Raw genomic sequence first — 15,811 nt, 5'->3', positions numbered from 1 at the left:
AAATGTCTACCCAGAGTTAACATTTCCATTAATCATCTAAACTTACTTCTGCTTACTTCCACTTAAAATATTTTTGTAAGATCAATATCTACTAAAGGGTAATATTTGTAACCTATTGATGATGAACACTGAGTAGTTAGCACGCATGTACTCCAGTGAATGAAATATTAGTGCTGGCCAGATCCAGAGCTGGAATAATTGATTAGCAGAGTGGTTTTATTATTTCATTCATAAAATAATTAAAACAGCTTTGTGTAGCCTTCTTAAATGCCTTTGGAAATTCCACAGGCAGAAAATTCCTTTTTTTTTCTTTTCTTTTTTTTCCTTCCCCCTCCCACAACACAGGCAGATAATTCCTAATTTTTGAAATTATATTTAGAAAAATATAAAAAAAACACACCAAATTTTTTGGATGATTTTAGTCTTTATATTTGGGGGGTGGGGGCGCACAAGTGGAGGAGGTGCTCTGTCAGCCCAGAGGCTGATGTGGCATTCAACTCAGGAACCTAGCCATGAGATATGACCTAAGCTGAAGTTGGATGCTGAACCAACTGAGCCACCCAGGTGCCTCCCAAAAAAATTTTTAAGTGAGCCAGAGGAATTCTTATGTTATTAGAAACTTGGGTGATGGTATGCCCAAGGTTTTTAATAAATGAATTTTGCTGTTATTTTTCAGTTAACTGCATTAATATTATTTTAAGCTACCAAAAATATTTTGTAAACTAGTCCTTTTATAAAAGAAAACAGAATAAATGATTCCCTAGTGTCTCTGATTACATACTTTCCATGGATTTTTCTTCAATTTTTATATCAATAATGAAATCAAATCCTTTATCAGGGGAAAAAGGAATTCCCAAGAATTATTGCCAGTGGCTGAGTCTATTAATATATTTAGGCAGTTGTTCTTTTTCTTCATCTGATACTATTTAGAAAAAATCTGTCACATATTATGCTACCTGGTGCCTTATTTAACCACAGCTGGTATACCGTTGTTCAAACTGATAGGTTCTAGATTTTACATCAAACTCAAATTGCTTTTAAAATTGAAAGGAACTGACAGCATATAATTTAGTGGTTATACATAAGATCTTTAAATTCTTACAAAAAAATATCAAATTTACTGGCCATCAAAATTTCTTTGTAAACAAAATCAGTCTTCTGAGTCAATGACCACATAGAAGAAAAATAACCAAGGTTGAAGATTCTTCTAAGATTGATGAGAGAGGAATGAGCTGTTCTGAATGTTCCCATTCTGAGCACAAAGCAAATCAGTTGAATGTTTTATTGTGCCCACTGTTAGACCTATTTGCTCCTTCCCATGGTGAAGTGATCCCACAGTTACATCTCTGACAGGAGCTGAATTTCTGTTGAGAAGAAATTCAACACTTTGAGTCAGAGTTCACCTTGCAAACATGAATCCTAAATAGAAAAGCATAGGGTCAAATTTGACTTAAAATGAGAGAGAGTAAGAAACGTTTTGATTTAGTTTAATTAAGTATCTTTGCAGACTTTTGTCACAATTAGTTTTTCTTGGAATCTAATGTATGCCTTGCAGCGCATAAACGTGAAAACAAAAATTCAGTTATTTATTTGAATCAGTTGTGATTTGAGGAAAGTAGTTTTTTCTGAGTAATAGCAGTAGTAGTTTGAAACTGACAGACAATTTACATGGAACTCTTTTTTTCTCTTCATGTAGTTATAAAATGATTATATCTAGCATTTTCTTATCCTTCTAAATCAGCTTACTCTGCAATTCCCTGTTTTTGCAGCCTCTTATCTCTTATTACACATCCTAATTTTTTCCTCTAGTTTCTTCCAGGCACAAGTAGCCAGTAAGTTTGAAGGTAATCATGAGATTTTACAGATTAACCACAGAGTTTAATTTTTAGGAAGGTCAGGTAGGATAGGGAAATTGTATGAGCTGTGTGAAGTGAGTGCAGAGGGCACAGAAAAGCTGTGATTTATTTTTTCCTTTTTTATATTTCATATTTTGGTAGAATCCTGTGAATGTGTGTGTGTGTGTGTGTGTGTGTGTGTGGGTGTGGGTGGGTGGGTGGATGTGTGTGATGGTAAAATGAATTCTTGTTAAGCTCTACCACCAGTCGCCATTCTGAGAATCCTCATTTAATCCTCCCTGTAATCCTGTGAGATACAATTATTATTCCCATCTTAGCAACGAAGAAGCTGAAGCTCAGAGAGTTTAAGTGCTCACCCACAGACACACAGCTAGTAAGTAGCAAGGCCATTATTCAAATCCTGTTCTTAACCACAGAATATGTTCATCCCACGTTTGTCTACATACATAACCCCACACATGAGTCCAACATAAGACCAAAAAGTTGCTGTATCTAAAGTTTGTGTATGGGTATCTTGCCAGTATCAGCTTCCCTTTCCCCTTCTCTGTGACTAGATCAAAGAACAAAACATAAAGCAGCTTTCAGTCTGGGGTCATCTGGTTAGTGGGACATCACAGCACTAACTATGTGATCCTGACAGTCTTTTATCTCAGGAACACAGGGATGGTGCTAATTCGACTGTCTTAGTCAGCTTAGGCTGCTAATACCAAATGCCACAGACTGGGTGGATTAAACAACAGAAATCTGTTTCATGCAGTTCTGGGGGCTGGAAGTCCCAGATCAAGATTAGCAGGTTGGTTTCTGGTGAGAGCTCTCTTCCTGGTTTGCAGACAGGTGCCTGTTTGCCATGTCCTCACAGGGCAGAGGAAGTGCCAGCTCTCTCCTGTCTCTTCCCATCAGAACAAGAGTGCCCTACCCTTGTGACCTCATTTAGCCTTAGTTGCTTCCATAAAGGCTCATGTTGGGAATTTAACATATGAATCTAGGGGACTGGGCGGGGGCACAATGCACTTCACAGCATCCACTTTCCAAAAGAAAGCTGTTCTTTCACTCCCACTGATTGGCTCCCCAGTTTTTCCGAGGAAGAGGCAGAAGGCAGTTGTGGGCAGTATTGGACCCCAACTCATTTCTCTCTGTCTTCCAGAGTGTAGCCTGTCCACTGTAGGATATTGCTGTGTATGAAGAAGTTGGCTCTTTGGTTTTTCTCTAATGAGCTTAAGCCATTTAGAGCTTCTCTTGGAAACATTTATAAAAGTCTCTACTTGGGGTTGCAATGAAGGATAGCTGTAACTATAAAATATGACCAATTCTCAAAAGTGATTATCAGATCAAACCTCTAATCTTAAAGAGCTGTTTTTACATCCTCACATTCTATTTAACCCCCAAATATTGTTCTCCACTTTGAGGTGGCTATGTGTAAAAAAGTCATAATTCTTAGCATGACTACAAATGTCTACAATGTCATGTGTGTTTCCACGTCTGCTCATTGCCGCACTTTGAATAGGTGCTAGGGCCGTGTCACAGTACCTTAAAGAGGGTGGGAATTTTTATGAAATTATCTGTGTCATTGCTGAGATGCATCAGGAAGAAAATGCTTGTTATGAGCACTCTCGAGTGTCTTTTCACTCTCCATACCCTGCAGAGAGGTGATCTCAAACACCAGGTCTACAAAGGAGGTGGAAATTCATAGGCCAGTTTACAGATCCAGATGCAGGAGGCCTGCTGAGAACCACCCTCCCATCAGGAGGGAGAATTATTCTCCTCTAAACTGTGGTAATGGCTAATAAAGCTCTGGCTTTCCCATCAGCACTCAGCGTGTGCTCTTAGAGCGATGGAATGGGATCAGACACCTCAGATGCTAGTACCATCTCGCCACTGTGACCTCCTGTGTGACTTTGGGCATGTGACTGTCATGTCTCAGCATCCTCACCTGTGAAAGGATGACATTAGCCCAAATTATTTTTTGTTTTCTTTCAAGATTTCAGATGATTGAACCTTAAGATTGGTATTGGTATAAAATACCCATGTATAGCATCTTTGCACAGTGTAGCAAAGTTCATATGTAGAAGAATGATTGGTGCCAGTAGTATCTGTGCACTGACCACATGCTATCATATTTAATCCTCATGACAGCCTTCCAGGTGGAGAGAGACACAGAGATACTAAAACTTGCCATAAAACGCTCACAGTAGGTAAGTGGTTAGGCTTAGATGTATGCCTAGGTTAACTAAATCTAGAGTCTCTGCTCTTAACCATGGTATAATTTCTGGAAATGCAGTGAGTTAACTGGTTCCCACTTTGTTATCCAGAAAGTGAAGCCTAAATGGCATCACCATACGTTCACCTAGTTGAAAGTTCTTTGTCTTTCCTCAGTACGGTATTGAGGCAAAGTACTTAACACCACACCTGCCATTTTACACCTCAGTGGGTTTAATGTCATGAATAAACAGAACGTTAATTGTTTCCAATTTCAAGGAAATAGGGTGTTCAAGGCAGTCTCGTCAAGCTTGGTATTTAGTTAATGCAATCCAGACTTTGCAGGGTTTGGTTATAGCAGCCAGGGTGTTGTTTAAAACATTGAAGCCTTTAGCACCTTTTGATGGTAGCTGTTTAATTGAAAATTAAAACCTCTTTTTACCCTGTTATTGCATGTGGTTTCAACTACTTTATTATTCAATTGCTTGCTACACCCCCTTGAAAGAACTATTCTCACCTGTGCTTTTCTCAGGTCCACATTTTGAAATTCTAGAAATTATGATTATGGTGTGAAAGTAGGGGTGAGAAATGAGCAGAGTGCTTTTGATAAAGTGTTGAGGCGCTTCTCATGTTCCCAGCAAGCAGTCAAGTAGCTGCCTAAATCAACCTCTCACGAGCTTTTATGTTTCAATAGGTAACTGAAAGAAAACACATACTCAGGACTCTTAAGAATTGATGTGGTTCATGGCATAATTCTAAGTTTCTCAGACCCAAAAGATAGACATTTTTGTTAACAAGCCCTCAAAATAATTTCTTATACAAGTTCTTCTTGTAAGACCCACTCCACTGTTGAATGTCCTTCTTTCCTGTGGACATTAGCCAAATACCAGGTTCCTGGCTTTATTTTCTGCCCACTTCTGTTAGTCCTGGACTCTGCTTTCTCAATTCTCTTTCCAAAACTCAGATGGCCCACTGAGGAATATGGAATAAACTCAGTTCTTTAACATCTAGACCCTGAGTACCTGACACCAACCGCCCTTTTCTTGCTTCATGACTAGCCTATTCATCATACCCTATTAGCATTCCCATAGCCTATTAACAAAAACGCACAAATCACTCTGGGAAAGGTGCATTTTTCCAACTCCATGCTCTAATTGGTACCATCCTCTTAGCCTTAGCAGAACTTTCTCATTTCTCTGCTAAGTCAGGTCCTCATCTTTTAAGACTCCCATTTCAATTCTGCTTTTTTTCCAAGATGGTATTCTCACCTTCTTAGGCATTGGTTCTTCTGTATGTCTCTAACACCCAACTTATCCTGTTCTTCATTTCCTATAGTTTGCTACTTATACTCCCATACTCTGTGTCAGATTGTAAACTAACTCCTTGATGGCAGAAGACTGGTCTAATTGACACTGTCATCTCCACCTCCCAGTCTCCATTTGACAATCTATCTTGTTAGAGTTGTCCAGTAAGTGTTGGTTGAACTGACTTATGGCACACATCTTCAGGGAAACTGTCATAGAATAATCTGGAAAGAAAAAAATTACCATCTGATCAAAAGTATAGCTGGAGACACAATGCTCAAGGCTGTGGATACTTAATGTATATTACTGATCTTGGGGAAGATGAAAACAATGTGAAAATGTTTTTCTAATAAGACAAAAATATCTTCAGTATTCATCTATTCAGTTAAAGCTAAACAGGAAAGCAACACATTCTGATTTGGGAAATGGTGATTACATTTATAGAAGATTCTGACCTCCTATGTGCTTGTCTTGACCTCTACCCTTCCTGTCATTTCTTATTAGCATAAAATTTATTTATCTTTCATTTCCTCTGCTGCTTGTAATTCTGAATATAGAAAGGATAAAATAAAAACTAATGGGTGTTGATGAGTTTTTGAAACTTCAAACGTTCAGTATGAAAAGGATTGGACTCACTTTTGACAGCTTGCTAGCACTGTGCTGGACGTGGTGAAGCATAAAAAAGAAGTACAGTTCCATGGGTCAGTTTTTGAGAACCATGCAATGTAGTTAGGAAGAGTATGTAAATACACCCAGCTCAACATGAAAAATATAAAACATGAAATCAAGTGGTACCATCTTGTAGATGTTCAGTCTGTCAACATCTGACTTCAGCTCAAGTCATAATCTCATGGTTTACAAGTTCAAGCCCCACATCTGGCTCTGTGCTAACAGCTCAGAGCTTGAAGTCTGCTTCAGATTCTGTGTCTCCCTCTCTCTCCGCCTCTCCCCATCTCACACTCAGGCTCTCTCTCAAAAAATAAACATTTTTGGGGCACCTGGGTGGCTCAGTCGGTTGAGCCTCCGGCTTCGGCCTAGGTCAGATCTCACATTCGTGGGTTCGAGCCCCGCATCGGGCTCTGTGCTGACAGCTGGCTCAGAGCCTGGAGCCTGCTTCGGATTCTGTGTCTCCTTCTCTCTCTGCCCTTCCCCCTCTCATGCTCTGTCTCTCTCTGTATCAAAAATAAATAAAACATTTAAAAAATAAATAAAAAAATAAACATTTTTGAAAAGTGGTACCATCTTGTTTGTATATCATATGATAGGGTTTCAGATGGGAAATCACTGTCTATAGTAGCAGAAAAAACTCCTTAAACCCAGGACTGGACTTTTAATATGAGTAGAACTTGATTTGACACAAATGATATCAGAGGGAAAGATTACTTGAATCTTTATTTAGAGAAATCCTAGAATGGGAAAATCAGATGCCAAGAAGCCACTCAAAGAATGAGGGTTGCAAGCCACATTCAGGGGACAGTTAGGAACCACTATGTAGAATAGTGTGCAATGAGGGAGAGAGAGAGAAAAATTGGTGAGGCTTTTGCTCTTTCTCTTCATTCTAACACAGTGATTCTCTGGCTTTCCTGCTTTTCGACACACCAAATATCTTCTGTCTACACTGTCCACTGAAGATCAGCATGCTTGCTTGGATCCAGAACCCTGCAAACCCCATTCACTCTTGCCTGCTGATGCCAATTAGTTCTTGCTTGAGGAGAGCGGTGTGAGAGCATGGGGCAGGAGAGGAAGGAAAGACATGAAATAGGAATAGTGCCTAAGTATCCCTCATCTTTGAAGAGTTTTCCTAGCTTTATTTGTCCACTTTCTACTATGCCTTTGCTGAACTGTCACCTTTACTGGCCACAGTGCTCAACATGGTTACAAACTGAACTATTTCCTTTGTCTTCCGAAGTCGGTGGTGTGCTGTATGTCCTATTGAAAATGGAGCTACCACCTCAAGTCACACTCCCACATCTAAACTTTCACACTCACACACCCGGATCCACTCTGAAAGATGCTCCAATTTCTGTCCAACTCTCTCCCCTGTCCTTTTTTTTTTTAATTAATTCACCTGCTAATGATAAAATCATCATCATCAGAGTCAGGCCTATTTAGCTGCATAAAATGAGTATATTAGTTAGTCTTTCAGAGCCACAGTTTACTCATCTATAAAATGGAGCTGATAATGTCTGCCTTGTGGATCCATAATTAATATTGTTCTCATGCTACTTATTACAACAGCCTCTTGTCATTTGTTCTTCACACTCAGCCACAATACTCTGTCTAAAATGCCTATTTAATTAAGTCACTTTTCTGCATAAAATATCTGCAGGGGACCTCTGTCTTCTGCAAGAGAAATTCTAGAGTTGTTGGAAGAACATATAGGGAGTTTTATTTTTTCATGTCTGCCTGTCTTTCTAAGCTTACCTACCTCTTTTATGCCTGATCTACTCATCTTTTAATTCTCAACTCACATGTCACCCTGAAAAGATTTTCATCATTTTACTAAACATAATAGCCAATCATCCTATTTTTCCATTGTGGTAGCTACTTATAATACTCTTAAAACTTTTGAATATATGATGTAGTTTGTAATTGTCCCTTAACATTTTCTCGCTTGCTAATTAATAAGCCTTTGCAGTAGTCATTTTATATACCTAATACTTACAATAGTGGGTCCATTCAATACATTTGTTGACTAGATGGATGTAACATGGGCTGATACATAAATGAAAAACTGTTTTGCCCCAACAGTGTCATTATATATATATATACTTCCATTACAGCCAATGTGAAACTTATGTTCTAGTGTTTTCATACTGTAGTTGCAACTTGTCAACATACAGTCAGTTGGAGAAAAGAGCTTCCATGCTCTTTTGTTACTTCTTCTTGCACTGTTTGGTAACTTTCACTCAGACACAAACATATCTCACACTGTCTTTGGGCTAAGCTTGTGGACCATCCAGGTAGGGGAGACTTTTGTGATCATTCAGTGGCTTTTGAGAACAGCTGTTCCTCTATCATCCACAAAAAAATCTTCCTCATTCTCCATGTTTTAGTCTGGTAAATGAGCTAGCTCTTGGGAAGATCTATTCATCCAGGAGAGTGCCCATATTTAGAGAAACAAAAGGCTTTTTAGATTTTAATAAAGACAAGGCTGTATCTAAACGTGATGTTTTAGACCCATATACTGGCCATTAATGCAGATACACTACAAGAAAGAAAGCATACAAGGAGATTCTGCTGAGCAGAGAAAATCCCATAATCACGATATAATTAATATATATGTATTTTTTTCTTTTCTTTTCATTGGCTGATGTGTATCATCATGTTCAGAAATTCAGATACCAGTTAGTCTAGCATAGGGCTGCTTTACTCTGGTGCTTGCAAAAGAAAAATAATGCAACATTTGTAATTTTTTCTTCTACCTCAGAACATTTGTGAGGCAACTCTTCTTCACCTGTCAGTTGCCAAACTGAAAAAGATTACACATATGCATCAGGAAGTCAAACTGAAATGTCAACCAAGAGTCAGGAATTAGGGGTTCATTTATTTAAATTGTTCATGTCTATGATGACTATAATGTCCTTGTTGTCCAGGAGTGTCCTGATTAATACCCAGATCTAGGAAAAATTGATAATAACACCCTCTTTCTTTCTTAAAGTGTCCTGATACTATATGGTCACCCAATTCATAACATTTGTATGTGAAATTTAATCTTAGATTCATTTCTAAAGATTCTTTTCAAAGATTTTCCTTTTCATTGTAGTCTACTCTGTTCATATTTATTGTATAAGATTAGAAATTGGAACTCCAAAAAAATTGCCTCTTCTAGTCAAGGAAAAGATGGACAATCGCATGTTTGGTTCTCTTGCGCTGTGTCTGACTCAGAATAGGTCATCAAATACAGCACCATTGCCACAGATTACTGCTCTCAGACTTGCCACAGTGGACAAATACAAGGAGACGTTCTGAAGAAAGAAGGCAAGAGGAATTGTTGAGCACCTGGTCTCAATATGTGGCAGACATACTAGGTTCCCTTACATTTGAAGTAGTAACCTTCAATCAATGAGCTTTCTTTCTTTTTTACTTGCAAACAATGTGTTGATTAATTCTGTTTCATTAATATATTTTTGAAATATCCTAGGCATGAGTTATGATTTTGCTTCCTGGTTTTTAGATACCCTGATGCCTTTGTTCAAAGTCAGCAGTATTATCAACTGCATGATAAATTGATCTCTTAGACACTTTTCCAGCCTCTGAAAAATCATCTGCTTCAAAATGGATCTCCATATGATCTGTGTATTGGACTGTAACACTCTATTCAAGTGTCATTAATAGATATATTTTATTCACTAGTATACAAGACACAAAATCAATTCAATTTCCATCATTATCACCAGAATTATTTTCAGAAAACCAATTGTAAGATCAAGAAGATACCTTACTGCTCTGCATCTTTGGGAGGTTGTGTATTGAACATTTGTTAGATGACCAATCTGTTCATTCGATTTAGATTATGGGCCATATGTTTTTCTTCAGATTGATTGTGTGGGTGCCATTCTGAAGGACCCTCTGTTATCCTCACTCAGGGAAGATAGATTGAAGAACAGATCAGAACCGCCACATCCAGTTTTCCCCCATGTCCTCTGCAGATTAATTTTCCATTAACTCCTCCTGAAACTTGTAAACATCTACTCTGAAAAAAACAGACCCTAGAAATCCCTGTTGAATTAATCTTTGGTAGGGACTGAAAAATGTTTTATCATGGGAAATATTCTCCATCTGCGCATGTCTGCTAAAGGTAGGGACTTAATGTGAACATTAATGTTTCACCTTGTGTGCTTGCACACACACACACACACACACACACACACACACGCTAAAAATGTAAAAGTAATGCTTTAAGTGAAATGTAAAAATAAGAGCATAGAAAATAACTCATATAATAGTAAGTTAAAATTTTGTTCACATTAAGAATACATCATTGAGCATTCTAACTCATTTTAGCCACTCATCAGGCATTGAGAACACAGTATACATGTCACTTTGGTAAGCACCAAGAAATATAACAATAAGCACATTTCCTACTGGAAGTCATATTGCCTCTGCTTACTTTCTCCCTCAATCCAAAGAGCAACAAAGAGCAAATGACAGGAAAATCATTAAGACTTTAAACTTTCACCCAAGGGAGCATATGTCCCTTGCAAGAGAGACAGAAAGAGAGAGAGAGAGAGAGAGAGAGAGAGAGAGAGAGAGAGAGAGAGAGAGAGATCCTTTAAATAAAATACATAAATTTACTCTTGGGGTTCCTGGGTGGCTTAGTCAGTTGAGCATCTGACTTTGGCTCAGGTCATAATATTATGGTTAGTGAGTTTGAGCCCTGCATCTAGCTCTGTACTAATAGCTTGGAGCCTGGAGCCTGCTTCAGATTCTGGATCTCCCTCTCTCTCTGCCTCTCCCCTGCTTACACAGACTTTCTCTCTCTGTCAAAAATAATTAAACATTAAAATATATACATATAAAAGTTCACTCTTTAAATGACTATAGCTTATCATATTGCAAAAATGCTAATCAAGGGGAGGAATAAGAAATTTCTGGTTTGGACTTACCTAACAGGTACCTAAATAAAATGAATTTTTAAGATATATAAATAATTTTGAGTAACTCTAAAATAGTCATACACTTCCTCATTTTAAAGTTAACTATGGGCTCATTTCTTTTGTTTTATTGTTTTTTCTGAAAGCACCTGGTTTCCTTGTTTCAAAACCTAAGGAAAAATAGAAAACATTTGTTTTAATTACCAAAAATTTTGAAGAAGTGGTTTTGGATGAAATTATCTGGATAAAATATCTACTTGGTTACATGGTATATAAATTCATTACTGTTCAGCATCTCAATTCCTTTTCTCCCCCTCATTTCTATTTCAAAGAAAATATGGATACAGAGTCACAAAGGAATTCTTTAGATTCTGTAGAATGTAATATTTCCTTCATTTGATTACAAAGTCTATATATATTGAAATTTATTAACATTTCTACCTTTATATTTAAATTTCATATATTTATTTACCTATTTGAAATTTTTAATTTTGAGAAATGTTGGAGATTTACTGTAGTATGAAAAAAATTCAGGACTTTTATGATATATGTAACTACAGAACGTGTAAGACTTAAAATAATACCTTATTTTTATTTGCATGTAGTTCTTTTAATAATATTAGACAAATAAAAAATCATTTTAATTAAGCCTAATAGTATTTCTATACAAAAACATGGGGTAACTTATTCTTTAATCCTTATAGATGGTACAAATGAAAAAACCATCTGCAGTTAGTTTTTAGATACTATATAGGACCTGGATACAGTGAACCAACTTGATCTGTCATGGCATAATCCTTACCTAATACATGTTTTTATATTACCACGTCCTCAAGGATCTAGGACTGTGTCTTACATATAGTAGGCTTTTAATAAATTCTGAATGAACTGTTTCCAATTTTATGATCTATTAATAAAACCAAGACCTCCGGGATCAAACAGTACTTTATACCATTGCATCAACTGATTTTCCATCTTGTAGAATCCCATTCATCTTGTTTCCCTAGATCCATGCTCATGAAATTAACAAAGTTAAATAAGCACATTTAACATTTGATCCACATCAAAGAGCCCTTAAAAATGCTTTGACGTTCAAGCAAGAACATTTCAGTATCCTCTTTGGTCTTCAGTGTTCCCTTATTTGACAACTTTGTGGTTCTTGCCTTAAAGCAGTGGGAGAATCTTTTGTTTTAGCTTATTATTTATCCATAAAGGAAGCCTTTGTGGAAGTTAAAAGACATATTTTAGAAAGTAGAAACATACCAGCACACAGAGTTAAAATTTGATTCTTGCATCTTTAAATAAAGAGATTCCCAGACTCAGAAATGAGTTTTGTGTTTCCTTAGTGAAGTGGTTCCAAGACCCTGAATTACCATAAATCCAATCTTGCTTGTTGATGATATCAAGTTTCTTTAAAGTACTTTCTGTTGGGTTTGTTAAGAGTTACTTAAGTTTCTTTTCTGGTATCAATCTAATTATAACCAACAAAAAGTTAAGCAATGCCAATATGCTAGATTGTGTGGGTAGAATGCTCAAGTTTTAAGCTGCCCTCTCTTATTTCAGAAGCATATCTAGAATTCCTTTATCTGACATGGAGCCTAACCATAGGACATCTGATTTTCTCCTACCTATTGAGATTCACAATGTACTCAGTAGCTTTGCTAAGTCCAGGGTGTGCTATACCCATTGAGCTTTGTGTCTGAGTAATATATGGATGTGCTTTTGGGCTTGTTTTTGCATCTTCCCACAAACTAGCTGGGACTGAGAAGCTTCATTAAAAAGGCATTTGTCAGGATGCTAAAGGAAAAAGAAAATCCTCCACAGACTATTTACCTAATTTCCAGCCAGTACAGGATTACTCCCACCAGGAATCATTCATTGCTTTACTGGCCTAAGTGATGGGACTGTTAGCATCTCTTTTGGCTGATTGCTTTGCAATCTAGTTGCTTTGAGATGTGAGAAAAGCTATCTTAATATTCATACAGAACTTCTGTCTCACTTCATTTCTTCCAACATTGATCTTACAGTGTCCTGTGGGCAAAGTTTGTCCTCTGCTTATTGAAACCCCAAATATGTTAGTCACACAAGCAAGGTATTTGGGGAAAGGCCTGTGCACATTTAAGTCAGCTGACCAAAATGTTCACAATGGCTGCTCTTTTCATTTGCTTCTCTCATGCCTACTCTTCCAGGAGATCACAGTCACTGGTCAACAGATTTTATATTTACCAACTTATGCTGAAAACAGAATATGATGTGATTGGATTAATTTATGCATTGCTTGTTGGAAGCTTGACATCCTAACTTCAGTTCTGACTTGATATGAAAAGAATTTTTTAAATTCTGAATGTATAGTCTGTTAACAAGATTTGGGTTGTTTGCTTACAACTGTTTTGCAAATAAAATGATGGGATCTTGGGAAAGCTTTAGCAAGATGAGTGTCTAGGATGCCAAAGAATGTCACAAGCGCAAGACTTGAAAAAAGAAAATAAAATCTAAGCATTATGAGAAAATATCCTATGTTATTGTAGCCGACTGCCTCAGTTGGCTTCCTCCATATCATCCGCTGATTATAACTGCTCTCAGAAATAACTCTCTGAAGTGAATAAATGGATATTAGCTGTATTCTTCTATGTGTTCACATATAAATTCAACTCCCAAATGTGTTCCTATAAATTATCTACCTAATAGACATTCTAGAATTCAAAATCTATATAAACTAATTACAGTTCTGCAAATGTACCAATAGAAAAAGGTATTACCTGTGGTGAAATATCATTCATTAAATTTAAATGATAGCACAATTCTGGTTATTTCTGGCTCAATTCTCTTCAATACTGCTTTTCCAACTGTTGCACCCCTACTGGAAAGCGGTGTTTGCAATAACGTGACACTAACGAAGCCTTCTTTCTTACCTGCTGTGTTTGTAAGAAAAAATAGGAACACATATGTGTGTTGTACCATAACCCAATTCTTTACTCCCTTACTAGTATCTCATTCCCAGGCACCTGTTTTGCACATACCTGTGCACAAAACCAAGTTATACTACAAAATGTGCAGCCCCCTTGTAGAGTAATAATAAAAATTTGCCACAAAGTCATGTCAGATGGATGGACCTCTTGCAGCATGAAAGAGGTGGGGTCTGCCTCTCTAGCAGCTGTCACCAGCACTCTTTCTGTTCTGATATGTTACATTGAGACTCAACCCACTGCTGTACCTTCTAGGGACACTTTTACAAGAAGATGGAAAAAAAAAAGGAAGAAAAGGGGAAACAACTTTTCAGAGAATAATTGAATTTAGCTTGTTTAAAAGAGTCTATTTTCATGACAGATTTTTCTGACACATAGAAAATAACATTTTCTCACAAAGCATAATGATATTAACAGTCTCAGGCTTTCTTTGAAGTGGCCAAAATACCTTGTTCAATTGTTTGTATGTTTTAAAATATTTATTTTTGTCTGTTTCATGATGCTTTCATGCTGTATCTCCACTAACATGCTTATGTTTTCCCAACTAATAGGTCGTCATGGAGATGGAGGTTATTGGCCAGTCGATACAAATTTGATTGATAGAAGCACTCTCAATGGTAAGTCTATCAATTAAATTCTATTGGATTAGTTATATTAATTAAATGTTTAATTCTAGAGTGTCTGAGGCAATTTTTTTACTTACCGAAAGTGTTAAGAATCCCAGACCTAGGGTTTTAGTGGGGATAATGGAAGTATAAATTTATATTAAAAAAAAGAAATATGAAACTATAGCAAACCTGCCATACATTCTACCAGTAGATAATGTCAATGAGAGTTAAGTGTACAACACAGTCAGTTGAAAAGTTCAAGCATGGAAATTTTTTTAAATGATTCAGGGCTGTTAATAATATAATATCTATATTTTAAAGTGTTATATGTATTTCAAATGTTTCCAGGGGTACCTGAGTGGCTCAGTCGGTTGAGTGTCTGACTTTTGGCCCAGGTTATGATCTCATGAATCATGAGTTCGAGCCCCACATCAGGCTTGCTACTGTCAGCACAGAGCCTGGTTCAGAGCCTCTGTCCCCACCTCTCCCTCTGTCCTTCTCCCACTCTCTCTCTCTCTCACACATTAAAAAAATAAAGTAATAAAATGTCTTCAAAATTTTAGTATTATTAGAAAAATGTGATCTCTAAGGAAGATTGAACAGAAACCCACTCAGTTTCCTAAACTGAAGTCATTAGGATTTTTGTTTGGAGAATTTACTTTTCAGACCCTTTAGCAACTTATTGCTAATTTTTCTTCACACTCTAAGGATTAAACATTTATTTCTGCTCATCCTAATGGATGATTCACATATTTTGCGGTTGACCTGACAGAAGTAGTATCTAGAACTGCGCAGAAGATGCAATTGGTGTTGGTTTTGGAGCTGTCTTCTAGGATCTTGTCCTCACTTTTGCTGAAATAGAAACTTTGAGAGAATGGACTAATACTAGCCAAACTTCTAAGGGACTGATATATATATGATAAGTTCCTTTCATAGGTTTTTAAATTTTTATTCTGGTGTTATTGTTTGGTTTTGTTTGCTAGAAATATTGTTTATATATTCAAAATACAAATGTGAATACTTGTGTACTCATCAACAAGGTTAAGATATAAAATAGTCAACATATAATTGAAATCTGTTATATACCTCTGCCTTATCACATGCTTCTCCACTATTTCCTCCATTCCTCACTGATATAACTGCTCTCCCAAATACTGTTTTTACTATATAGATATATATCCCTGAACACTATAATATTATTATACATATTTATCACTTGATAAAAATGGCATCATATGATACATACCTTGTTGCACCGTGCATTCATCTTTAATTTTGTTTTTA

General features: G+C 36.8%; 1 protein-coding gene across 1 annotated transcript in view; it reads left to right on the top strand.

Annotated features, from left to right (window-relative positions):
- Nucleotides 1-15,811, top strand: part of DCC (DCC netrin 1 receptor) — a 727,087-nt gene that overhangs the window by 632,548 nt on the left and 78,728 nt on the right. The window contains exon 22 of the mRNA XM_029921550.1: nucleotides 14,471-14,536. Coding sequence (XP_029777410.1) covers nucleotides 14,471-14,536 — 66 coding nt within the window. The remainder of the gene's footprint in view (nucleotides 1-14,470; nucleotides 14,537-15,811) is intronic.

This window comes from Suricata suricatta, chromosome 14 (genome assembly GCF_006229205.1).
Source record: "Suricata suricatta isolate VVHF042 chromosome 14, meerkat_22Aug2017_6uvM2_HiC, whole genome shotgun sequence".
NCBI lineage: Eukaryota > Metazoa > Chordata > Mammalia > Carnivora > Herpestidae > Suricata > Suricata suricatta.
Note: the sequence above shows the minus strand (reverse complement) of the source record. Positions and strands in the feature narration are given on the sequence as shown.